The 26891-nt window shown below is 40.0% G+C and overlaps 1 protein-coding gene across 3 annotated transcripts; it reads left to right on the forward strand.

The window, feature by feature from the left end:
* The first annotated feature begins 247 nt into the window (after positions 1–247).
* Positions 248–26644, forward strand: pcgf5a (polycomb group ring finger 5a). Of its 3 annotated transcripts, none has more exons than XM_046065100.1 (9): positions 248–425; positions 6339–7121; positions 8050–8146; positions 8728–8783; positions 10918–10977; positions 11646–11821; positions 12104–12202; positions 13823–13912; positions 26226–26644. In XM_046065100.1, the coding sequence occupies exons 2-9, from the start codon at positions 7007–7009 to the stop codon at positions 26271–26273; spliced, it is 741 nt and encodes a 246-aa protein (XP_045921056.1). In that variant the 5' UTR covers positions 248–425; positions 6339–7006; the 3' UTR covers positions 26274–26644. The 3 variants fall into 3 exon arrangements, with proteins under 3 accessions (XP_045921056.1, XP_045921054.1, XP_045921055.1); XM_046065098.1 differs by having other exon boundaries at positions 250–425; positions 11643–11821; XM_046065099.1 differs by lacking the exon at positions 248–425 and adding an exon at positions 755–993 and having other exon boundaries at positions 11643–11821.
* The last annotated feature ends 247 nt before the right edge of the window (positions 26645–26891 follow it).

Consider the following 26891-nt stretch of genomic DNA (forward strand, 5'->3'; position numbering starts at 1 on the left):
GCTGATGTGTTTGTATGTTGTAGCGCAGTTTGAGTCTATAATGTCTTCATCTGATCTAGTTATAATTTCTATTAAAATGTTCCCTGTGCGCGATCCTTGCTCATCAGACACGGCGCTCAGTGTGTGTGCACGAGTGTTTGTGTGTGTGTTGTAGGCCAACAGTCACTCAGTTACACAACCGCTTTCAGTTTCCGAGCCCTGCCTGCCTGCCTGGTGGCTCCCCGCCCACCGCTGCTCTCTGCTGCCTGCCTGCCTGCCTGGCTGTTGGACGGAGTGGGGCAGATCCGAGCCGACCAGTTCCGTGTTCTCTCCTCACCCAGTACACGGACCAGACTGAACCGGAGGACCTGGCAGTGTCATGGTGGACATTCCTGCCCAGCCGCGGCATCCATAACTCCGGGGGCAGAAGGGAAGTGTGGACGGAGGTGAGGAATGTGTTATTATTATTTCAGATTATTTCTGCGCGGATGGCGAATTCATCAGCCGACGTCGGTCGCGTTACGTTACAGCCAAACTTTGACGCTGCTGACTGGACCTCCTCTCTCTCTCTCTCTCTCTCTCTCTCTCTCTCTCTCTCTCTCTCTCTCCCCCTCCCTCCCCCTCTCTCGCTCTCGACCCTGAAACGCAAAGTGCGTCGCCGTGCACACTCGCATGCGGGATCGCGGTAATGTTCACGCAAATGGTAGATAACCCGTGTGCGGTGCGCTTCCCGTTCGCGTCGTTAAAAGGCCTTGTCATGAAGCTCTGCAACTTTTACTGTCGATACGTGCTGCGCGCGTGCGTGCATGTGTGTGAGTGTAGACAGATGGATATACAGTAACGAGCTGCGACGTGCGCGTATGGTTGCGCGTCTTCGTACACGAGGGTTTGGGCACGTATCTTATATATCGGTGTGTCACTGTAATGTGCGTTTGTCGTCCATTGATGTCGTTTTGACACAGGTGACGTAGACCGTGACGCGCCTTAACGATGAGATAAGCGGATCCGCTCTGTGTGAGTATAGCTCATATGTCTGTGTACGTGTGCGCGCACGAGTGTGTGTCTCATTGACGGACACCGAGGGGGGTTTTCTGAACTGCGCACTTGAGATTTTTCTAGCAAAAAAAGCGACCCACGCTGAATGAAGCAGGAGTCTGGAGCGAAGTAGCAGTACACAGTTTCCTCTGTCTGTAGTTTGTTTCTGCAGTGATTGCGCTGCCTGCACCCAGCTCTGCATGTGTTCAACACTGTTTACACACCTGACGTCCGCACGGCATGTCAACCTGCAGGTTATGTGATGTAATTTCAAAATGATAGAAGTTGCACGTGAGAATATGGTATACCCCTAATCAAAGGAATCTTGAACGAGCTATTCTTACAATGTTATTACCTTTGTAGCATACAGCAGGTGGGTAAAGTAACAGCTATAACTTACAGCCTAAGCCCATACAATACAACCACAAAACAGGGAGCTACATCAGGATTTACATGAGGTGATCAGCACTCTCCTGTGGATGCTTAGTCAGAATAAACATAGATTTAAAATATTATATTTCATTCATATCTTATAAATTAAAAAAAGTAACTCAGGACTAAACTGTTAAGATTGTTTGTCCTAATTAGCCAATTGCATTATTAAAATTAAGGCATGATAGGTTTGATATGTTTGACTCATGAGTCAAAGAGTTAGTTACTCATAATTTTGTAACCATGCAGCTCTGCAGAAGGCAACCTGTTCCTTGTTGATGTTTTCAGCCCGATCTGTTAGTTTGTCTGTTGTTAGTGGACTATCTGTAACACATTTTGACAGATTTTGAATTATTTTATTTGTTCTAAAAGTTCTACCATGAGTCAGGTAACAAATGATTAGCTTTTATTGTCAATCCAGGAACTTAAAATGTAACTTCACATAGTAAAAAGTTTGGTACATGTATCTCATGATTGTCTTTCAGCCTGTGTATTTCGAGTTAGGCTCCATCCACGTGGTGATCACCATCTTCACATCTGGAGTGTGTAGCCTTGGTAGAGTTTAAGCAGTAACTGCGATTCAGTTTGTTGGAGTTGTAAAGAAACATTTTGCGTAAGGTTTGGCAGGGTGTTTCAATTTAAAGTGCAAATTTCCCATAAATATAAATGAACAGTCAACATTTTTAGTATCCTGGACTCAGTATTTATTTAATTACAGTTTATTTAAAATTGACATCTCATGCATATGAACTATGTAAACCAATGCTGTATTACAGATAAATATTTTATGTAGGTCCCTTCATAGTCAGTCCCCTTTGTCCCCTCAGTCCTACCCCTGATGGTAATGGTATTCCTACAGTAACTGATAATGTGTCTGTGTTACACAGTGGTGAGTTTACACTGAGCCTTTTCTGCTTCATTGCGTTGTTTTCTTCTGGCATGATTACTGTATACATTGCTGTATCCCCCTATGCTTTATTATACAAGTAAATTATGGTCCCATATAATGAAGTTGTGGTAGGTAACCCACCAAAACTCAGTCAGTCATTTTGACTGTGACATGAAATGCATATAGGGTAAATTTATTGCAAACATCACAGTAAGAAGTGTCAGACTCACATGAGAGGTTGGAGGTGGTAAATACATGCAACCTGCCTGCTAAACAAACAGTTTATTCTGTAGCTGTTATCATAGTAATTTGCATGATGATTAGTATTTGATGGAAGCCTGTTATCAAGTAATGGACAGACAGCTGTGTTGTTTACAACAGGAATGAATAAGACCTGAGAACAGTGACTAATCCCACATCCAGAAACATTTACTGGCTCACTTCATTTCCTGTAACGGCAGCACTGACAACATCCCATGAAAATAAATGGTTTATAAAAGGCTTAGTGCAGTAAATATGAGACTTCCAAGTGGGTTTCCAGACACCACTATGAAGCTTAAAAGTTAGCTCAGTATCTCTATTTGAAGCAGAGAAACCAAAATCATCCAGATCCATCAAAGTGGGGATGGTATGGGAGCAAGTTGGAGGGTTTAGCTACCAGTAGTAACGGTAATCCAGAGACAGATACATGTAGGTCAGAACTGCAACAATCATGTCACTGTTAGTAAAATATAATCATATTAATTACAGCGTGTGATAAAATCCTTCACAACAAAACAAGTAGGAGAGAGAGGAAACTTAAAAAGATGATAATGTGGATACAAAAAAAAAGTAAAATGACTTGATGATTATGTGCGCGGGGGCGGCATGGTGGTCTGGTGGATAGCACTGTGGCCGCGGGTCGCAGGTTCAAACCCCAGTTGCCCCGGCCTTTCTGTGGGGAGTTTGCATGTTCTCCCCGTGTCTGCGTGGGTTCTCTCCAGGTGCTCCGGCTTCCTCCCACAGTCCAAAGACAGGCAGCCTAGGTTAATTGGTGACCCTAAATTGTCCTAAGGTGTGAGCGTGAGTGGTTGTTTGTCTATGTGTGGCCCTGCGATGGATTGGTGACCTGTCCAGGGTGTACTTTCGCCCGATGTCAGCTGGGATTGGCTCCAGCCCCCTGCGATCCTGTACGCAGGATAAGCGGTTGACGATGGATGGATGGATGGATTATGTGCGCCTGAATGAATATAAGAAAAAAAATTAGTTCATCTTAAATTCCAACAGTTTTTAATCCTCAAACCGAAGAATCATAAAACACAGCTTGTGGCAATACCTGCATGTGTTCAGTGGTTATAATAATGGAGGTCAGTAAGAGACTGTCCCTACCAGTTTGAGCAACACATTCTCACTCCCAACCAGTCACATATGGACGCTTGGTCAAGAACCCTTAGTGATGCTTTTTAAAGCCCTGCGTACCCTTTAGAGTTGTTTTGGACTTATAGAGCTCCGCAGTGAAGTTAGCAAAAATACAAATGCAACTTCTGGTTCAATCGGCAACCTCTGGTTATACAAGTGAAGCCAATGCGGAAGTAACTTCAACCTGCATTAACGACCAGCAGGGGGCGACTCCACTGGTTTCAAAAAGAAGTCCATTTTCATTAGAAATGATGGTGACGCTCAAACTTTCTTTAGGGAAGAGCTGCCATTGGGGATGCTAATTAAACCCATTGATTAAGAAGTAGACCTGGCCCCTGGGGGCATTTCCACTGGTTGCAAAAAGAAGTCGGATTATATAAATGCCAATTAGAAAATAAGTCTTCTTCTCAGCTGATTTATTCCCTCAGTAACCACCTTCCTGATGAGTTTAAGGTCTCAGTCGCTAGTTTCAAGTCTTCTTCAACACAGCATGATGTTCATTTACTAAATTATGGTCCCATTTAGAGGAACAGAGACCAGGAAGCAGGGGAGGCTTTAGGGCGGGGCTACCTTGTGATTGACAACTCGATACCATGGCGACCTGTAAATCAAGCTAGAGCGACTTGTATCCGCTGCTCTGTGTACATTTAACCAGCACTGGTTTATGTACAGCTAATTAGGAGTCAGCTGTTCAATTTTTCCGATAAGTGTGTTTTGTTTTAAGCCTGTTTTTGCTGCTAGCCTACATTAGCATCCCGGGTAAATTCACAGTTAGATGCACCTAGCTGCAAGCTTGCTAGCACCACTATCTCGTCCAAATATGGTTATGTCTGGTGCCTGATTGGAAAAAATCACAATGGAGGCGACCAAACTCAAGGCTCCAAAACAGTAGTCCTCAAACCAACGGGTGATGTCGCAGTGGCTACGTCCACTTCTTTGACACAGTCTATAGTTAAAAGTCTGGTTAGACTTTCAAAATAAAACTATTGGTTAATGTTGCAATTTGGTCAGGTTTAGGCACCAAAACTGCTTGGTTAGGTTTAGGAAAACATCAAGGTTTCTGGCCCATCCGTTCACCCCAACCACCTCCTTACTGTGACTTTTCTGTTATTTGTATTCTACACCTGCTTTTAGGGTTCATAAATGACGCTACAGGGCCTCCCCCAGTGTGTTAATCTATGAGGCTAAGGGGCTTCCCAGTGCGTTTCAAACTGACGCCGAGGGGTCTTAACCACGCGCCCATATGTGACGACTTGGAGTAAGAATGGGTTCGTTTGCATCACATGTCATTTTATTTAATCATGACAGTGATCTTTCTCCGGCCTTAACAAAGTAGTTTTAGTTCACTAAAAACGTAACCACACCTTTACCAGACAGGTGATGGGTCAGAAAACAGTCATATTTTAAAGAAGAACGTGTTAAAGAAAACAAATCCTGTTGATAAGGACATCATTATTATTGTTATCATATTGTTTTATAAACGGTTTCGTCGTAATGGTTGGAGAACTTGTTGATAATAGTTAGTAACAGTAGTTACAAAGTAAATGTGTGGCAATTGAGTTCATGTTAACCTCCAAATAAGGAATGTAGAACACATAATATTGAATTTCAGACATTTTAAATCTGGAATATCAACCAGTTGTTGTGTTAAAAGAAGCATAAGTCAGAATCATAGCATGTTGTCATATTTGAATGGATTTTGGGTTACAACAGATGAGTACATAGTTACTACTACTGGTACAAACCTAGAACAGTATTTAATGCACAAATTCCTGGGTGTAATACCTTAAGGATGTTATATGACTTTATCGATAAAATGCAGATTAAGCCATATAGTAAAATTATATTACTTGTAAATGTTTCGGGATGTATCATTAACAATAGCAAAAAAACAACAACATATTTTTGTAAGTTATTACATTTTTACAATAATTTATAGATTTAAAAAAGAAAAGTTTATTAATATTTTCTGTTATATTTCATGTTTGAACTCCACTATCTTACACAAAACCTACTGTAACTTCTGATAGACTGACACCTACCAACCCTCCTCTGGTTTACGGTCAAGCTGGACAGATAACATCTCCGTTTTTTTTTGAGGAAGTTCCTCAACTACCTGCTATGTGAGGTCCAAACTTCTCTTGGCACTGCTACGTAGACAGTTTCTTGAGTTCCTGCTGTCTGAGCTATTGCTTCGTCATTCTCATATTCCAGTTCTGCTTTTAAATGATCCGATTCATTAAAGGCAAACAAACAAACAAATCATCAGTAGTCTCAGGTACATCTTCATTTCCAGCGCTTAACTAAACGTTTTAGCAAAAGACATAAGAAAAACAATGCTTTTTATCATTTTTGACATTTGACACCAGAACAGAGTTGGCTGAGGCGTAATATAGACCCAGGCCACTGAAGACTTCAGTGTTTGTTTCTTACGAACATCAGCTTTTCTGCAGTTTTAAAAAATATTTATGTCAGTATGTACAAGGTTGTGTATATGTATGTGAATACCTTTTGATATCTTTCCATTGCTTTTTTGCTTTTTGATATTTGCTCTGCACAATCCTGTCCAAGCCTGATTTTCTTTCTCTGTTTTTATTCTCTTTAGGTAACTTCAGTTTGAGGTTAAAAGGTCATCAGACAATCCTGTGTCACCGTGTGCCACTAGAAGAATGAAGACGTCAACAGCAGCAGCACCTTAATGACCAATGAACAGACTGGGACGAGGCAGACTACTCTGTCTTTGGCCTCACTCTTGGCAGCTGACCTTTGACCCATCATGGATTAAAAATGGCACTTCGGCTGAGACAGGGAGGGATCTCACTCTCCAGGAATTCTGGGAATTTAACAAACGTGTTTGTTTGAAACAGGATTGCACAGACTGGAAAGGTTTTTTTTTTTTTATGCAAGCAACATGGTTCATTGAAGATGGAATAAGATCTGAGTGGGAGATGTCCCCGAAGAAAAACTGACGACAAAATAGAATTTGACTCAAGGATGGAGCAGGATTTTACACAGTAGGATCTCATATCTCTCTCATCAGTTGTTGATACTTGGATTCACTACCCTGGATTAATATTAGCCAGTGTGAAGATCCCAAACCTTTACACCCTCTTTCAAAAAAACTCTTATTAAGCCTCGAACTGAGATCTTTTCCATTCCTCGTTGTTGTGAATGGATGCGTGACTCTTCTAAAGCTAGAAGGTGACATTTCCCTTCAGCTTCAAACTGTAACTCGGACTCCTGCTCAGTGTCATAAAAAAAAAACCTCCAAACATGGCTGCTACAGGAAGGAAGCATTTGGTGAGAGATTTTAACCATTTCATCACCTGTTTCCTGTGTCGAGGTTACCTGATTAAACCAACCACGGTCACCGAGTGCCTGCACACCTGTGAGTGAAACAACATGCACAGAAACACACATGCAGATTTCTTTGTTATTTAAGATGACAAATGAAAATAAATGGCATAAGTTCATGAAGATAGTTTGACGACATCTGGTTTTCCCAGAAACCCCAGAGTGTACCGCAGTGCATTGTGTGAACACATAATCATCCACTCTTGTCAATTAGCTGTTTAGATAGGGAGCTAATCAAAGCTCATATCAACATAGTGAGCACTATAAAGACTAAGCTAGCCAGCTAATTCACTAGCAATTTAGATAATTAACTTGTGACCTGGCAAGCTACCAGCAAGTGAGTTGACAAGATTGTGAGTGAGCAAGCTATCTGCAAGCTAACTACTGCTCAAGGCAGGTCTCTTTCTTTTATTTCTTTGGAGTACTTAAACAAGATGATGTCAAACTGTCTTTAGGGAAGAGCTGCCATTGGGGATGCTAATTAAACACACTGACTAAGAAGTAGACGTATCCTCTGGGGGCATTTCCACATTATATAAACGTCAATACGAAAATAAGCCTTCTTCTCAGCTGATTTATTCCCTCAGTAAACACTTTCCTGATGAGTTTATGGTCTCAGTCGCTGGTTTCAAGTCTTCTTCAACACAGCGTGATGTTCATTTAGTAAATTATGGTCCCATTTAGAGGAACAGAGACCAGGAAGCAGGGGAGGCTTCAGGGCGGGGCTACAAGGTGGCTGACAAGTAACTACTAGCGACCTGTCAGTCAGGGAAGAGGGGTAGTAATGCGTATCCTCCCCTGCTCCACCCTCTCTTCCAAATATGGTCAATCACAGGCTCTAAAAAACCAAGATGGCGACGACCAAAATGCCAACAGGGGACGTCACAGTGGCCACGTCCACTTCTTTTATACAGTCAATGATTTAACCGAAATTAAATATGATGATGTTGTTTCTTCTGCAGTCTGTAAGAGCTGTATTGTGCAGCACTTTGAGGAGAGTAATGACTGTCCTAAATGTGGCATTCAGGTCCATGAGACCAACCCACTGGAGATGCTCAGGTAAGATTTCTCGTCTCTCACTTCGTCCTCTCTTTTATTTGACTGAGCTTCTTTCATTCTCAGCGGTAGTTTGTCACCCTTAAGCTCTCTTCATCTGTCTTCTTTATGGCTCTGTGACTCTCTCTTCATCTTAAATGAGATCATGTTGCTAACATTAAAAAGATGACATTTTTTCAGTGCTTTGAGTACCACAAATTCTGTTCACTTCCGTTGGATTGATCCACCTGTTATTGTTATTGTTATTTGATAATCTACTCGTTCTCTTCTTAACATATCTCTGTCTCCTTATCCTTTTGCATCTCCTTCTCACCTCTCTTATTTACCACATCCTATTCTTCGTTCTCATTATATTTGTTATCTTCTTTTTCTTTTACCACACCCCCAACATTCAACTACTCATCCTGTGTTCCTCCATTTTTTCATATTCTCCCTTTCTCTCGAATCTTTTATCCCTACATGACTTCTTTTCTGTGCTTCCCGCCCATCTGATCCTCCTTCATTACCCACTGCAACTTTCACTTCCTCGTCATCCTTCTCTCCTTCCACCTCCTTCTCACACTCTTCTCTCTCCATATTCTCAGATTGGACAACACGCTGGAGGAGATCATTTTCAAGCTGGTGCCCGGACTGAGAGAAAGTGAGTCAGCCAGATGGTTTCACCAGTCTGTCTCCTCAGTTTGCAGTCCGTGTTTAATTAAGTGACTATTCATGGGAGGTAGGAAAAATAATTTAATAAAGGAGCAGTTTAACCAGTGGAGGAACACTAAATTACATATAGGCAAAGAAAGAAAATAGTCACATTTAATCAGAGCATTCCTATAAGATTAAGACACCTGACCTGGTCACAACCCCATACTGCCCCTACAGTGTCTCTCCTGTTCATGTGCACATTATATCTTGCGGACCAGTAGTGTTAATTTCTGAGGACATGCACGACCAACGTTTCAAATGGATGCAGAATTTGTGAGGCAGCCATCATGCACACACATCAACTTCAAGTCACATTTAGATGCCGTTTCTTTTAACGGCTGGGCGTGGCTACAGGTTCTGACAAATAAACGCAGATCTCAATTAGAAGCCTGTTTTTTATATAAGTTCTCTGGATGTGTAAAACCCCTTAAAGCCCACTGGGTCACCTGCTTGAGCTGCTTAGATAATGCGGACCAATATAAATGTTTAAACATTTGTCAGTGTGGACATGCTACACATCGTTACATCAGTTAGATTCTCTGCAACTGAAACATTTTGTTCATTTTATGGAAACAATGAGCACAAAGTGTAATTCATTCAGATTCACGTGTGTGGTGAAGGAATTAAAGGCCTGTCCCAAATAAAGGCAGGGTGAGTTCAAGAAAATAAAAACTTGGGCTATTAATTGAAGTTCTACAGTATCTTGTGCACATTTAAATTATCCAAACACATTTTTCATGTGTGTTTTTTTTGTCTAACAGTATCCTCATGATAGTTATCCTATAGTTAATATTTCCACAGATTTATAGAGACCTTGCAACATCCATTAAAGGCAGGACCCACGTTTTATCCCACTACAGTATACTAAGCAGCAGCCTGCTTCACATTCACAAGGAGCTCGTAATTAATCAGATCTAACGGCCTCAGAATGGCAGACCGGGATTCAAACCTGCACGGCTGGAACGCATCCACCCTGCTGAAGTGCTCTTGAGCAAAACAAAATCCCTCCAAGCTAAGATGGAAGGGAGTTCCTGCTGAGATCAGTAAAGTATTTATTTCCAAGTGTCACAATTGTAGAGAGGTAGAAGCTGAAGGGTTTTAAAACAAGATGAAGACGTTCAACAATCTCTCTGCAGCGGGGCCAACTAGAAGCCACGTCAACATGTCTAACTAAAGCTGTGATGGTACTTTCATTTTATGACTCTATAACTTCACCTCCGCTGACAGAGCGCTCTGGCAGCTGAGAGATGGAGCAAACATCATATATTTTAGTGGGGCTCGTGCCGCTCGGCCAAGAAGTATAAAAATCAGCCTCATATGAATTCTGTTTTGTGGTTTTTGAAAAGTAGATGTAGAGTATTTCATTTTTCTTGACCAGACACGTGTCTCGTCCATGCAGAGAATTCCTTTGCACTCTAAATTAAATCAAGCTAATTTGTGGCTACCTCATTTGGTATTTCTAAAATTTTTCTTTTTGACTTAGACACATAAAACATACTTCAGCAGCAGCAGTATATGTCTGTTCACTTATCGTAAGTCTCGTAGAAACAACGTAGAAGCCTCAAATGCAGAGTTTTTTCAAGAGATAGAATAAAAAAAAATGCTTTTCTAGATTACACTATGTTCCAGACTTGGTAACCAGATATTAGCCATATGCTTATTGTTATGCTCCTAGACAGCGTTTTATTTATCGTTAGTCCAGGTGGCTCCTATTAGACAAAGCATTCCCAGCCTGTACGTCAGTTATGGCAAGCCTTCTACCTGGATAGAAATCTTGCTGTAGCCCACTGATAAGTTTCGGTCTAGTCTTGATCATGTGTGTCTTTCTTCAGAAGTTCAAAGGAGCTTTTTTTGCATCAATTCTGCATAAACCAACCGAGATTCTTCCATGAAAAAGAGAAACTGAGTTCTTCAAACACAAATGTAATGTAACAAATACCGTTTTAAAACCTGAGGTCTCTGTCAGCACAGGATTTCATATCAGACTTTGTTCTTAATAAAAATCTGTCTGAATGCTTCTCTGCGTTTCTGTGCTGCTTGTTAACACTTTCTTTTATTTATCTGTTGTTCATGTGAACCAGAAGAGGAACAGCAGGAACTTGAATTCTGGAAGAAGAACCAGCCCAAAGAAAACGGCCAAGGTAAGCTGTTTGTCATTGAGAGCATGAATATGACGGAGCGATTCATGCGATTATTTTATCTGCATTTGAAATATGTACAGTTCTGGTTGTCACTACCATGAGAAACCCTGCAATTTGAAGTGACAGAGATTGTGTGCGTAAATCAACCATGTTAGAAACGTACTAATAAAAGATTTACACATCAGTTTTGTGGAGGATTGGGAAAATTGAACCTTTAATAATTGGTTTTTGGGTTGTGATGTCTTGTGTTCCTGTCTTCTTCCTGTCGTTATTAGAGGTGGCAAAAGTAAAATCAGTAGATAAGGGGAGTTTTTGATAAAGGTTTGAGTCACCAGCTTGTGAATAATCATCATATTTTAAGCTGGTTTCAGGGGAATTTCATTTATCATTCGTGTTTCCCAAAGCACAAGATGACATCCTCAAACGTCTTGTCTTGTCCACAACCCAAAAGTTACTTAGTTTACTGTCATAGAGGAGGGAAGAAACCAGAAAATATTCACATTTAATAAGCTGTAATCAGAGAATTTGGACTTTAATTTTTTTTTTTTACTTAATCCAATTATTTGATTATCAAAATAGTTGACACCTTCCTGTCTATACTAATTGTAAAGCCCCAGGTCACTCGGTGTGTGTGTGTGTGTGTGAATGTTTGTTTGAAACCACAGCAGAAAACTTGAGGTGTCAGAGGTTCGGGCTGCCTGATGTTGGAGGCGACGATGGTGATGCCGGTGGTGATGATGGTGATGATGGCGGCAATGACGACTACCACAGGAGTGACCCTCAGATAGCCATCTGCCTGGACTGCCTACGCAACACGGGACAGTCAGGGGAGAGCACTGTCACGGTGTGTGTTTTAATAATAATTTAACTTTTTCATCAAGAGGAGTTTCAAGTACTTTCTTCATCCATAAACCTTAGAAACAGGGACGTCCTATAGTTTTAAAAGACAAACTATATTTTTGGACCACTGCTGGGTTTGTAGATGTTTCCAGGCTTCTCGGTGGTCTAATCTTTTATAATGGTTTCAATGTGTTTTGGGGTCTTTTCCTGGAAAAATCTACATAATCTTTTAGCTGCCTCTCTCATTAAATCGTGGCGTAATAGAATTTGTCTTTCATCCAATTAGGATTTGATGAAGAGGTTCATCCGCTGCTCCAGTAGAGTCACCGTGGGAACAATTAAGAAGTTTCTCAGTCTTAAACTAAAGCTGCCTAGCTCGTATGAGGTAAGGAACAGATTAAACCCTCCGGTGTTTTCAAAGGAAAATGTAAATTTATCTTAGACTCTCAAGAAGTGAGTTTTCCTCAAAAGGTTAAAGGGATAGCACAATATTTCCATTTTCTTACTTGCCTAGTCTCAGATGAATTCCTACACACCTTTACGGATGTACATGTTTATTGAAGGTATATTGATCAGCAATTGACCCTTCGTTAAGCCCGAATACGCAGCTGGCCAATCACAGCGCAGAATAGGACTCGCTCTAACTGAGGTCCGGCACTTTCATGGCTGCGCTCCATTGGCTATAATGGAAAAGGAGTCGTTCTCTGGCTTTCTTTGCTGAATTTTCCAAGACATGGTCAAACGCTGTTCTTGGGGCACCTGTAATAGCTACATTTGCTGCCCAGAGAGGGTGAAAAGAGAAGTACGATTTATTCCCTTTTCAAAACCTAAAATAAATCCAGAAAAATAGAGGCTGTGGATAATGTAATGTTAGTTATGTTAATTAATTTAACTAAACTACTGAATGTAACGTTATATAGATTACAAACATTAAAAATAATGTTTGTAATTGTGAATAGAGACCTACCCAGCTTTACAGGAACAGCGTTAATCCTTAATATCGTTGTCCCTTTGTCTGAATCGTCAACATCAGTGTTTTGTTTTTCTTTTCTTTCTTTCTCTGTGATCGGTAGACTTTAGCTTCTGTCTTTATTTTTTCACGTCAGTTTGACAGCCTGAATACAACGTTCAAATGTGTAATGCAAACCTTTCTGAGATCGCTTATATCTCCAGGGAGCGCAGTTATAGACAGCGGCAGCGCCGTGATAAAGGTTCGACAGGTCGGACCTAGCAACAGTAACTAAGGGGGGCTTGGCTTAGCGGGGGGTCAATTGCTGGATCAAATAGCAGCTTTCCTCAAAAGCATGGAAATAATACTTTTAAGAAAAGGGATACTTGCTCCACCTAAACATATTTGTAAAGTTCATGATAAAGACTTTAATTTATTTTTGTTATTTTTCCGATTACAGTTTAGTGGAACTCATGCTGCTAATGTAGCCACTAGGCTAACACAAGAAGTGCAAAATGAGTTTAATGCAAACAGATTGCAGCTTTAAGAAAATAGACCATGCAATATAATGTATGAAAAATACAAAAAGAGGCAGTATGAGCGAAAGTCAAGTCAAACTCTTGACTTCTGAACTGGGACTCTCAAACCATTCAGTGTTTATGAAGCCAGATGCTCATTAATATCCCATCCCAATTACCAATATCAGCAGTCAGCTTCATCAGCCGATTTAAAAGTGTTGGCTTTTTTCATGTTTGCTAAAGGCTGCGTGAGTGCGTTACACCAGTTTTAGCTCAGTCTTTCACACTCTCACACATTCAGTGCAGCCTCCCACTCATTACCACAGTGAACTTCCCCTTCCCTTTCATTTTGTGCATCAGGACTGATATCCTTTTTATTTTCATTTCCCCTGTCATTTCCTGCATCTAATCGCACAATAACAGGTTTTTGCACCACATTCTCCTTCTGAACCGTTTATTAAATTGAACTCTTTTTCTTTAATTTCGCATTGTGCAAATATTTAAATGTAACTTAATGTAATTTCTCTGCCGCGTTCAGCTGGATGTGCTGTGTAACGGCGAGATCATGGGCAGAGATCACACCCTGGAGTTCATCTATATGACCCGATGGAGGCTGCATGGAGAGAATGTAAGCCTGTCACCCTCACTTCCTGTTTATGTGTGCATGTTTGCATGCTCATGTGTAGATGCATTGGTGCCGGAAAGGGTGTGTGTGTGTGTGTGTGTGTGTGTGTGTGTGTGTGTGTGTGTGTGTGACAAGGTTGAACTTTTATTTTATAGTTAAGACTTTGAGAAAAGGTTCAGAATTTGGCTCAAGTAAAGATTGGGGTTTATTTTATGCACATGTGAACGCATGTGTGAAAACTGGTTCTGGTTGAATGACTTGTCTATTCAGTGGTAAATAGTTTTTGCAGGAAAAAAGATTTTATTCCAAGAATCTTTTGACTCAGATTCTGGGGAAAGGGAGGATTCTGACTTCAAGCTGTGTGAAAGGTTACATTTTTGTTTGGGTTGTTGTTAGTATAAAATGCTGAACTTTTTAGAACAAGTCACATTTTAAAGATGGCTGTGTTGCTTTCAAGATGCTTGACAGAAAGTTTTACTTCTTTTATTAATTTAATTGTACCTCTAATACCACACATACACTTCATTTGTTTGATTTATTTTTAACTACACTACAACTAATTACATACTGTATATATCCACACCACTGTGTAAAATGAGAAGGTCACATTGCAAACTGAACAGATACAAAGTAGTAAGAATCAACAAAGGAAATTCTTTTGTCCTTTTGTCTAACAACAAAACATGGACACACCCTTAATCCTAAAACAAAGACAGAAACCTCAAACTCTCATTTAAGGTTCAGTAGGGGACTTTTAGAAAAATAACCTTTTGTCGTGTTTGCTGTCACGATATCCTGAAAGTACACAAGACAGATAATCTGTGAAAAAAATTAAACTTGCTCCTGATGCCATTTGCTAGAATCCACCGCTCCCTGGTCAAAACACCCAATCAGAGTCTCTAATGCAGTGTCAGTTACTGCTCATGCACACGCCTCCTGGGACATGCTCTCACACAGTTGAGCTCAATATCTTCAGCCCAGCTTAAGAAGCTTTGCAAACACACTGTCTGAGAAACAACCAGCAGCAATGAAAGAGCTGCCCATCCCTCCTTCGCCGACAACAACAGCTATAGTAGAAAACGTGAGTGATCATGTCCTGACTCCACGTGGAGATTCAGACTCAATATGTTCGATGCCATGATGACAAATGGGCAGACTTTTGAGGGGGAGGCAGTGGTGTACTAACCTCTCATCCCGCTGTTAGACGTTGTTGCAGCTGCTCTTTGAGAAGACGGTGGTTTGACAGGGAACTTGTGGATTTGGTGGGAGGACATTTTGCATTGTATGTTTAATTGTTTGCGACTGCAGCTTTGAAGAAATCAGGACTAGATGAAATGTCCTCACTTTCAAGGTGTAAAATTTTAATTGGTCCTCAGAAGGATAGACATACAGCAGCACACACACACACACACACAGCAGCAGGAGGAGTTGTCCTGCTTTTGTATGAAATGTGACGGCACTCACATTAGACCTCTGCTTCAGTGGGCCTGTGTGTGTTCCATAACCCTGGTCTATACGTAGTGCACCATATGTGCTTGCTTGTGTGTGAGCGCATTAATGACTTGTTTATCTGCGTGTGTGTAATGAGAGGTCTCGTCCACTTGTGGACGGTGACTGGGGGGCGCGACAGCACTGCAGGAGGCATCAGATACCAGGTCAGGAGGATGAGAGGAGGAGGATGCTGGGGGGAGGTGAGACAGGCAAAGGAAGTCAGTATGAAATCGTCGTTGTCCACTTAAATGGATTAAAAAAAATTCGACATAATTTCCTGCAAACAGGAATATTTATTTATATTATATTTTATTCTTATTTTATAATCATACAATCATACGGTATAATCACCAACATTCAATCAACATAACTTTCAATTGTTAGTTTTATTACTAATTACTAATAGAATAGTAGTAATAGTAGTATAATAATAATAATAATAATATAATAATAGTAATCCCTGCAAGTTTTACACTAGTGAGTAGGAAGTAGGGATCGTTCATTTTTATTGATGTCGATACCCTTATGGAGACTGCTTAATGATCCGATTCTTTATCGATACCACTATCGATACTTTACAATCATTTGGTGATGGTTATTTGGTAAGACCAGACCCAACGTGCATGAGGTAGGCCTGAACGGTATGACGAAAATTTTTAATTAGATTCAAAGGGATTCAAAGTGTTTATTGTCAGATGTTCAAGTTTCCCTGTACGCTGAAATTCTTACTTTGCTGTCCACATCAAATGCCTACAATAAAAGTAAAAAGAAATAAATGAATAAATAAATAAAAATAAAATGATAAAAAGATCTTAGAGATATAAAATAAGCTTCAAATATAAAAAGTGTAAACATCAGACCTAGAAAAAATATGAACCAATATGTACACTTCGTCCTTGTGCAACTGATGAATTATATACATGTGGAAATTGTGCATGGAGAAATGTGCAGATGTGCAAAATAGTGCAATTAACATGTCATGGTACAGTGTAAGATGGGCATGATTATGGAATCCACGTGCCTATTAACTGTTCAATATAGGATTAAATTCGTTATAGGATTAGAATTTAATATTTTAAATACAGCTAAATGTTGTTTCTAGAGCAAAGTCACTTTATGACCTGATGGTATTATATGTCTGTCATCACACACAACTCGTCACATGCACATCAACACAACAATCAGTCAGTCATGAGAAAGGGTCATGGTTATGGTGTTTCAAAAAGAAAAAAACATAGGCTACAAGCAGGGCTGCCATTAAATTGTATTGCATTTCATAATACCATCCCAGAGTTGATTCCATGTTTTAAATAAAAGTAATCATGCTCTGTAGAAAAGCAGGAGATGCTTATGCATGGAAATAATCTGGAAAATAAAGACCTGTTTATTCGTTTCTGTCAGGTGGAAGTATCTTCAGTTAGTCACAAGAAATGCAGGTGCAGAACAAACACTCCAAAAGTGTCCAAAAATGATATACCGTATATAAATATTTATTCCTGTTGCCTCAATTAAGTGCACTTGACTAACTCTTGAAACTGCAGAAGCATAGCTGTTTTAATTATTTGTGTTTTTTAAACTAAAAGTAAAATATATGTTACCAGCACAAACATATTTCCATCAAACACTCACAATGTACATGTTCTCTTGTGAATGAAGTGAATGTGGAGATTAGCCTGGACTGAAGATAGATTCCTGAATTATTATCCCAGTCCGTCCTTTGGTGAACACGCTAACGTCCTCCCTGTAAGCACTGTCAAAAAATATCTAGTCATCAGGTTACTTTAAGACGTCTAGGTTCCTTATAACAACAGCAGCATTTCAATTACTACATTTTAATGTGTAGTTAGGACTTGCTTCACATTGTAATATAGCAGGCCCTGCTCATTCCCAGGGGGTCAAATGGCTACGTATCGTCACGTCCTTTGGTGTCTGGTACAAACACATAGCAGCATTTAGCATCATAGCTTAACGCTAAAAGTTCTATAAATGAATAACAGAAAAGTCAGAGTAAAGAGGTGGTTGGGGTCGATGGGTGGGTCAGAAACCAGGCTTCCACCGGTGTTCCCTTGTGAAACAAAAAGTCAACATTGGTTATTTTTAGTGATGTTACTAACCCGTTCTCATTCCCTGACCCGTCACATATGGACGCATGGTCAAGACCCATCTGCGTCAGTCTGTAACGCACTGGGGATCCCTATAGCATCATAGTTCAACGCAGTGGGGGGGAAGCCCTGTAGCGTCAGTTTTTGATTGTAAAAGCAGGTGTATGATTTTTAACAGAAAAGACTGAGTAAGGAGGTAGATGGGTTGGATGGAGGGCCAGAACCCCAGCTGTGAACCAGGAGACCGGGGTTGGTGTCGCGTGTGAAACAGAAAGTCAACATTAAGTATTTGTATTTAAGTTACGTGAGTTATGTAAATTTAGTAAATAGGTCACGCAAGTGATGTTAGTTAACTTCCGTGTGACCTGACGTACGTAGTTATTTTAACCCAAACCATGATCTTTTCCTAACCTTAACCAAGTAGTTTTGTTGCCTAAACCTAAAGAAGTACTTTTTGAGCCTAAACCAAACAAAATTACTTTACTAATTAAAATTATTTTACAACTTTAATAACTTGCCGTTTCAAAATGGCAATGTTTAGAAACGCTTGCGTTTTATTTTGAAAGTCTAACCAGACGTTGCATATTTGTTGTTGCTAAGCGTTGCTAACTTAACCGTGGAGCCATAAACGTTTAAAATGGACGCTAAAGGGGTTCCCTTGGTGTTAAAAAGCGACGCCAAAGGGCCGTGACCAATCGTCATTACGAGTAGGGAGTGAGAACGTGTTGATGTTACGTAAGCAGCGTCACTTAACTTACATAATTTAAGTTACGTAAGTAACGTAGTTCTTTTAACCCAAACCATGATCTTTTCCTAACCTTAACCAGGTAGTTTTGGTGCCTAAACCTAACCAAATTGTGACGTTTCACAATGTTAAAGACTAGTTTTATTTTGAAATTGTTGCATATTTATTCTTGCTAAAATTACTGTTTAGCCCTACACAAACAAAAACAACACTAAAGCGCTAAAATGTGACGCCAAGGGGTCTTTACCAAGCGTCCAAATGTGACTGGGATGAGAACTGGTTGAAAACTGTCACAATGCTGTTGAAAACATAATTAGAGTGTAACCAAGACCTGTAACAAATCACTTTTCAGCCTTTTTATGCCCACTTTAAACCCAGAAGTCTATTTACCTGCAAATCACCAAATCAGTGATTACTAGGATCATGATGACTTCTTCTTCTCTTTGTGAGTGTGTTTAGATTTGGAAACATGGTGACTCGGCTGAACAGACTCCATTAGGGCGAGAAATTCACATTCACTACAGGTGAATGCTCTGATTTTGATTGCATTTGGAGACGGCTTGCTCAAGTATTAAATATAGTTTTATTACCCCAGCTCCACTATGAGCAAAATCTTCTGTTCAGTGTTTCAGTGTCTCCTCCTCTGCTCTGCCTACCACTCTCATCTTCCAAAACAACAGGCAGAAGTCATTCCGTCAGAATTATTTATGTCCTGCCTGGTGAGTCAGAAGGATAAGCACCAAGAAATTATTTTTGAAGCCTGTCTGGTTAAGGACAAGGTAAGGAGAGGAGTGACGGAGAGGGTGTGAGAGACAGATACAAAGCATGAGGGTCGGGAATGGAGACAGAAGAGGCAGAGAAAGACGATAGGAGCCATTCATCAGTCTCATCCTTCTGACAACGCCACAGCATGGCTTCATTTTCCCCCTCTGCCGCCGAGACACCCAGAGGCCGGTCAGGAAAAGGAAAAATAAATTTGTTACCACTTGGCTGTCTGCATGTCATTTAGTCAGAACAGGAAACTGCCTGCTGATTGCCATCAGAGTGATTTAGAGAAACATGAGACTCAAATCGGATCTGGGAAATAGCGTTCCTTGTTGTGACTGGGTAATGAACACACTCTGAGGTGTGTTATTGCTGACTGGCAGTTCATTAATATGGTTCAGCAGTGAAGATGTTTGCACGGTTTGGTTGATTTCTGTTTAAATTAGCTGTCAACATTTTGTCCCAATAAGATTCCAGAAAGCTAAGATTAGATTAAAACAATATATTGTCAATCTTTGACTAATTTAAATAGCATCACAAAGACCAATCAGCCTGGTCTCCTTCAAAAGTAAATATGTTTAGGGGAAAGAAATACAACCCAGGCAAGATAACCATAACCAAGTGCTTCGGCTTGCCCAAAAGAAACATGGAAATGTTAATCAGGCTTCTGTAGCCAGGAGCAGATATTGTTGGATAACAATAAAATGTGTTTAAGGTAAATGTTTGGCAGATACATACAATGATAAACATTTCTTGTTTTGTTGATTCCAAAAACAAAATCCAGGACATTACGTTTCTTACTAAATGTATTTGCTAATGCAAAGTTGTTGTGAAGACATTCAAATCTCACCATACACAACTTACAAACATATTAAAATAGTAGTTTTTGGAGCGAACAGCATGTTTTACATCCTCCTCCAGATTCATTCATCCAGACGGCATATACACTCTGTAGCCTATTATGTAGCCTACACATTCAATACAACAGCTTTGTCATCAGTTCGACCTTTACAAAGTTTATAATGTTCAGTTTTGTTGACATTGGAAATTTGTAAATTCAATTATATATTTATTAATGAGCTCAGAGGGGTGTTTTTGACTGGACAACATTATATTGAGAGGTGATTTTCCTAATTCCTAATTTACATAAATGACCACCAGCACTTGTACCAGAACAGGTTTACATGGTTTCATTTTCAAAACACACCATATTTTCTGTCATACTACACATTGCTGCAGCTCCTCTTTTCACCCTGTGTTGAAGACTTTGTTTTAGCTATGGGGTGATACATCTTGTCTCTAAATGATCTTTGTTGGGAGTAGCACATGAGCAGTTCCTAGTTAATGACTACTAGCAAACGAGCTGTTTTCAGGCAGTTCAGAGCAGAGTTTTCTGTGGGGGATGGGAACTCCCTTTGGACTGGACTTTGGGCTTTTTCACTTTGCAAACCTGTTACAGGCACAAAAAAGATATAAACTCAATAAAGAAGAGAAGGAAAAGAAGAAAGACAAAAAGCAGAATATGACCGCTGTAAATGCTAAAATATATAATTTAATTAACACCTCTATGATGAACATAATAGGTGTCACAAAAGCTTTTAGACTTTATTGCAGAACAGTGGTTTTGGATTGCTTTAGATTGTACAGGCGTACCTAATAGAGTAACTGTGATAACGTGACCAGTGGGGTCATCAAGGATAATTATACAGTAGAGGGAATGTAGTACATATAAGAAGGATTTTAAAATCCATGCATCTGTTTAATCCTTAGGTTGCAGATAACAAATATATATTTTAGACTGCACAATAAATGACCACGGTGTTCATCTGTGGGGGAAAATTACATAAAATCAATGTGTTTCGTCATCAAAGTCTTAACAGTAGCAGTAGATGGGGAGGGGCAGGTGGTGATAAAGAAGACTGACCTAAACCTGGCTGTGCACATAAAGTGTCTAGATAACAGACTCACTGTCTGAATGCCAGATGGTCGCTGACAGTCGTGTTGGATAGACAGAGCCGATCCACATAGTCCCTCTGTGTTTATTCTGTTCAGACAAAGGTCAGCTCTGCCTCTCAGATTAGATTAAAAAAGAAGAATCACGTTGTTTTTAAGCACAAAATTTATTTCTGAGATCAGCCCCGAAGTTTCAGCTGTGACAGAGTTGTTCCATCCCTCCTGTAATTGAGAAGCAAATCAGTTTCAGGTGTTGGCTCCGTTTGTTCTGAAGCAGGAAAGTTTTGGCCTGAAAGATGGAACAAAACTCAAGACTGAAACCCAAAACTTTTTCCTATACAACGTCAAGCAAGTGCTCCATCCAGAGAATACTGAACCTCTTTACCGCCTCAAACACACCACACTCTCCAGAAGTGGAGTTTAATATAAAGCAATTATTTTTCTTAAATAAGCAACAAAAACAACAACAAATCTCAAGGGGAAGGGGCGCTTTGACACAGTGTTTCATCAGGAAGGTGTTAATTGAAGAAAAGGGGATCCACAGATTCAAAAATTTGAAAGAGAGCAGCCCACCAGGGCAGAGGAAAACCCCAGGTGTATTTAAAAGCATATAATGTTCCTACACTGGCCTGATATATTACTTGTATAGTTTCAATAAACTTTCCAAATTAGTGTTGGGTTAGAGAAACAATTAATGCAAAAGGTTTGTGTGTTGGTTGTCCAAACAGTGCTTGTAGTTTCAGAGAAATTAGGTTAGTTCAGAAATACTGGAAAATCATAATTGTTGCAAATTTAATTGTCCTCCAGATTCTAATGTATTCTACAAATGTTCTTCCAAATAAAACAGCAAAACAGATTGTTCTTGCCTTCAAACGTGACCACGCTGCACAGAGCAGATGAACCAGGCAGGAAGTCAGACAGAAACAGCATAGAGAATTTGGTAAATTTTCACAATAAAACACCCTGTGCGGACTCCTAAACGTATATCAACAAAAAACACAATCAAAACCAAAAAAAAAGAGATCATTTATCTATGTAGCGTGTTTAACCATGGTAGAAGCACAGAAAACAATTACAAGAAATGACCAAATCAACAAAGTCTGAACCAGTCATCACAATCAGGTATGAAGCCGTAGACAGGATGGAACAAAACCGGGTCGCAGCCGTGCCCTGTGGAACCCCCGGGTAAAACCATCACACATCGCAGTTAAAGAAGATTCATATTCCCATTTTCTGGTATGGCACTACCATGGTAAAGGTTTACATTTAGCCACAAAAACCAGCCAGGGGAAAAGAACTTTAGTGCCTCCTTTCAAAGTCACAAACTTTTTCAACTCACCCTGACCTTCTCCCTTTGAGCTGCTGTGGCTGCACAAACTACTCATCTTCGGCTCATGATTGAATATGTGTCTGTTTATATCCTCACCGCGCCTTCTCTTTGCCTCTTAAAAAAATCTTTCTAAAGACACCTTTACAATCAGTAAATGTCAGACAGAAAAAGAGTTCCATGAAATATTCAGGGTCCCAAGAGGAGGAAGCTTTTAAATCTTATTTCATGAGCTTAACTGCCACATATTCATGCGGGATATGTACTATGTAAAAAAATTTTTTTTAGCTATACCAATCATTATTTGACAGACTATTTAGTTTTCAGTTTATTTCCCTTTGTGGAGTTTTGCTGGTGCCGCACGTTGAGTCTACGGTTCAGTCATCTGACACCAGAGCAGACTCCCTTAAAACTGTCTTGACAGCTGAACAGAATATGTGATATTGCCGGATAATTAAAGTGTTTGGAGACAGAAACGCTGAGTGAAAGAGATGTCAGTGATGCAGACAGACACAGAGGCGCAGTGATAGTCTGGTTAGGTTGGATCCAGTGTTCTTTTTTTCTGAGACATGATGCAGCAAAATGCAGGAAGCCGGAGGAGATGACAGCAGCTGTACTCTGCAGCACCAGCAGCCTCAAGCTGCCAGAAATAGGAGACAAAAACAGGAGACGCGCTCTTCACTCTGCAGCTGCTGTGACACAAACACTCGCCTTTTTTTCTTTCTGAATTTTTCATGAAAAGGGCAGCTCATATCTTTTGACTCTTTGAGATGCGCTTTACAGCCAAAGGAGCCAGAAATGTTTTAGTAGTCAGCATTGACATTTCTATTATTTAACCACAGTGGTGAATGGATTACAGAACGGGCCTACAGGCCACAGGCCACACAGGGGACTGAGAGGTCCAGGGTCCCCTGGGCTAAGTCATCTATATGAAGGGACCGTAAACTTCTAAAATAAATAAAAAAGGTACAACCTAAACATTCACCATAAGGATGTTGCATGATAGATCAACATCAAAGAAGTGAGGATTAAAGTTGCAGAGATTGCTATTTATTGATGTGTCCCTTCTCCTTCCTCTGTACTGCTCTGGAAAGATATTTGATTTCATTGTATTTCAATGGTTGAAATACAATGAAATACAGCTTGTAGCATTCTGGCAGGGCAGGTAGCGACGCGGTTTGTGTATTACTCATTATTTTAAGGTAAACTATTACCGTAAAACTTCAATTAATAGCCGAGTCCCAAATAGCCGCCTACCCTGTTTACTGACCTGGTGTGGGAACATATTTTGACAAATAAACGCAGGTCTCCATTAAACGCCTGGTCTGGTTTTTATAGAAGTTCTATGGATGTAGAAAACCTGTTATACCCCGCCGGGTTGCCCGGTTTAGCTGCTTCTAAGCTGCTTAGATCGTTTGAACATATGATCAGTATGGACATGCTACATGGTTAGATTTTCCACAATTCAATAGTTCTGTTCATTTAACGGAAACAACAAACATCGACAGGTCGATCAAAAGAATCAAAACAGCTTTTCATAAAAATTTATCCAAGTTGTGAATCCTGTCATGCGAAGTCCATCGCTCTCTGTCTGCTAACTTCTGCCACACTTCTCTCATCCTGCACCGTGTTGTTGTTTTAGTTACGTTGCTGCCTACAAAATATAACTGTATTAGCCGTCTGTCGGAGCTACATCAAATGAATGACGTGTATTTGATATTATTGGATAATAAGTAAAATAGTTTGAAATAAATAAACTGTTTCATAGTAGTCTATTTCAGTTTTGTGCAAAAGGAATTAAAGGCCTGTTCCATATGGACGCCTGTCCCAAATATAGGCAGGATAAATTCAGGGATGTTAGCAAACAAAAGCCCGGGCTATTAATCAGTTTTACGATACTTATGGTTCAGATTTAGTAAGCCGCCGTGGGGATCATCTGACAAACCTCATTCAACAGCCAACGAGTGAAAAGCTTTCTGGGAAAGCCAGTCTGTATTCCAGCCTACTTTTTCATCACTTTTGGTCTTTTTTCTCTTCCCATAATGCTAATGTGTTTTTCCAGGTAACTTTTGACGAGAAACGTAATTGATACGTGAATTATGCTCCCAGGCAATGCTTTTTGAATTGAAGGATGCATTAAATCTGTTTTTAAATAAACGTATGCCATTAGACATTTTTGATGCACACATTTTTTTTTTTTGTTATTAAAAGCTTTACCAAGTTTTTGGAAATTAAAAGCTAAACCTAAATACATTTTGATAAGCAAGCTTACTTCTGGATTCATATTTAATGAGATGCAACCCTAAGCCTAATAAAAAGAGTTGTTCGTTATACATGTAGCACTTAGACCCACTGGATTCTCTCTGTTTTTCAGCCCAAACAGTGGATTTATAGCCTTATGGAAATTAACTTTTCAATTGAGATTCAGCAGAGCGAGCAGCAGCCAGGCCTCTATTACTTCTTATTTATTTTTATATTTCTTCTGCATCAGACGCTTGGCCCCTCTGTCCATGTAGAGCAGAGCCAGGTGGATCCTGGACAGTTTAATGGAAACAGGTTTACAACTTTAACTCTGACTTCAGGAAACATGCTGTTTGAAGTCAGATGAAATGAGAGTCGCCCGGTTTGTCTTTTTCTCTGCTTCAACAAACAAGTCAAACAATGTGTGTTGTAACTACTGGAGATTTATCCTGCACAGACACTTTCACAGCCTCAAAAGTGAATATGACAGTTGATAAATGAAGCCCCCATGTTTCCTCACTTTTTAGAAATACATTTGAGAACCTTTCAGCCTGAACGACTGAGGAAACAAGCAAGAGGGGAGAGAACTCAGTATGCATCTCTTCTTTTAAGGCTTTAACTCTCTCAGTTACTCCCAACGACTGTTCTGCTTACAGGGTGATTGAATTAGTAAAGGAGTTTTAAAGATATAGAAGTGGACATTATATGACCAAATATGTGATCATCTTGGCAACGCCTCCGGGCAGCTATTTCGGACTAACAAGACCAGGCTCCTATCTAAATGAATAGGGCGAGAGCCAGATCTGAACTTTTACTGGGACATAAAAACTGTATGAATAGAATCAGCATTAAAATCTAATAAAAATTGCTGCAAAAGTTTGACCACTTTGCCCCAATGTAAGGTTTAAAAAGCGTGTTACCCGACAGGTTCTACTTCTACTATGCATTTGTCACCACTTCCACGCATGCGCAGTAGAAGTAAAACAGACCCTTACGTCAGTGGAACCACACGATTGGCAGAAATACGCTGTTAAAAGCTGACGATTGGCTTTCTAATGGGACTTTACCGTTACGGGCTTTCCCCATAGAGTTGTATTGAGAATGTGATTGAGTGGCATGTCTCCACTAAAATGTCTCTGCTATAACTCAAGCAGGTCACCCGGTGGGCTTCAATAGGTTTTATACATCCAGAAACCAGACCAGACCTCTAACTGAGACCTGCATGTATTTGTCAAAACGTGTAAGGCCAGTAAAAGGTACGGGCATCAAACTGGGATGCTTTAAATTGAAGTTTCACGGCATGACACACTATTCAGGACAATTATTATTCTCTTTAAGTTCCTATTAGTTGCTTCTGGAGAAACAGTTGAGGGTTAGAGTTTGGTCTAGTGTGTGTCTGTTTCAACACATGTCATATTGTATTGCTGAAACACTGGTTGAAAATACATGCTGATGATTTGTGTGACTGCTCTTGCACCTTTTTAAGCCCTCCTAAAAGTCGATAAATGATAACCTGCACGCAGGATTTTCCAGCTTTAGTGATTTAGTGTTTATCAAATTACCCCTCTGTGTTCCAGCAGCAGCAGCAGCGGTGCGTTTATCTTCTGAAGTATGGTTATTTTACAGTGTGAGGACCAAAAGATCGATTTTCTCTCTCTGAAACAGTTTCTCTTTTTTCTGTCTCTCCCTCAGACGTATCCCATGGTTCTTGAGTACCGGCCACGTATCGACTTTGGATGAACTACGGCTGCAAGAAGAGGACCACATACACACACTTACACATGTATATATAAATGCACACATACACACACATTATAAACGCCTATATTTGCACGTGGACAAACACAACACAATCAACATACACACGCCCACAATGTGCAGAGAAAGAGAAAGATTTTAATGTATTTTTGTACAGCGACATGATGATGAAGTGCATACGTTGTTATGGTAAAGAGGTTTTATGCTACATAGAATAATATATGCTATAATATATGATATTTTTAAATGTATGTCCCTGTGCCTAAAAACCTGTTGAGATCAGAAATGAAGTATGATCATATCTTCACTTTGCCTGTCTAACTCTGTAGATTAAATGTTGATTTTCTACTGTTGATGACTGTTTTTATTTGCCTGATTACAGTTTGATCTCATCACATTCATGCTCACCGTCTGAAGGTGTGGCTAACACAAGTAACGATCAGCCTAAAACATGTATGCTTTATTTGGATTTAGTGATTTTTTTGGTGAGAACAGCCTCGATGTTCACTTGGTACATACGAGCATTAACAACAGAAAAGTGATTTACATTGATCAGCAATACTTTAAAGTTGAGCATCGACGCCCCCTGTACGGGGGGGG

This window comes from Micropterus dolomieu, linkage group LG12 (genome assembly GCF_021292245.1).
Source record: "Micropterus dolomieu isolate WLL.071019.BEF.003 ecotype Adirondacks linkage group LG12, ASM2129224v1, whole genome shotgun sequence".
In the NCBI taxonomy this organism is placed as follows: Eukaryota; Metazoa; Chordata; class Actinopteri; order Centrarchiformes; family Centrarchidae; genus Micropterus; species Micropterus dolomieu.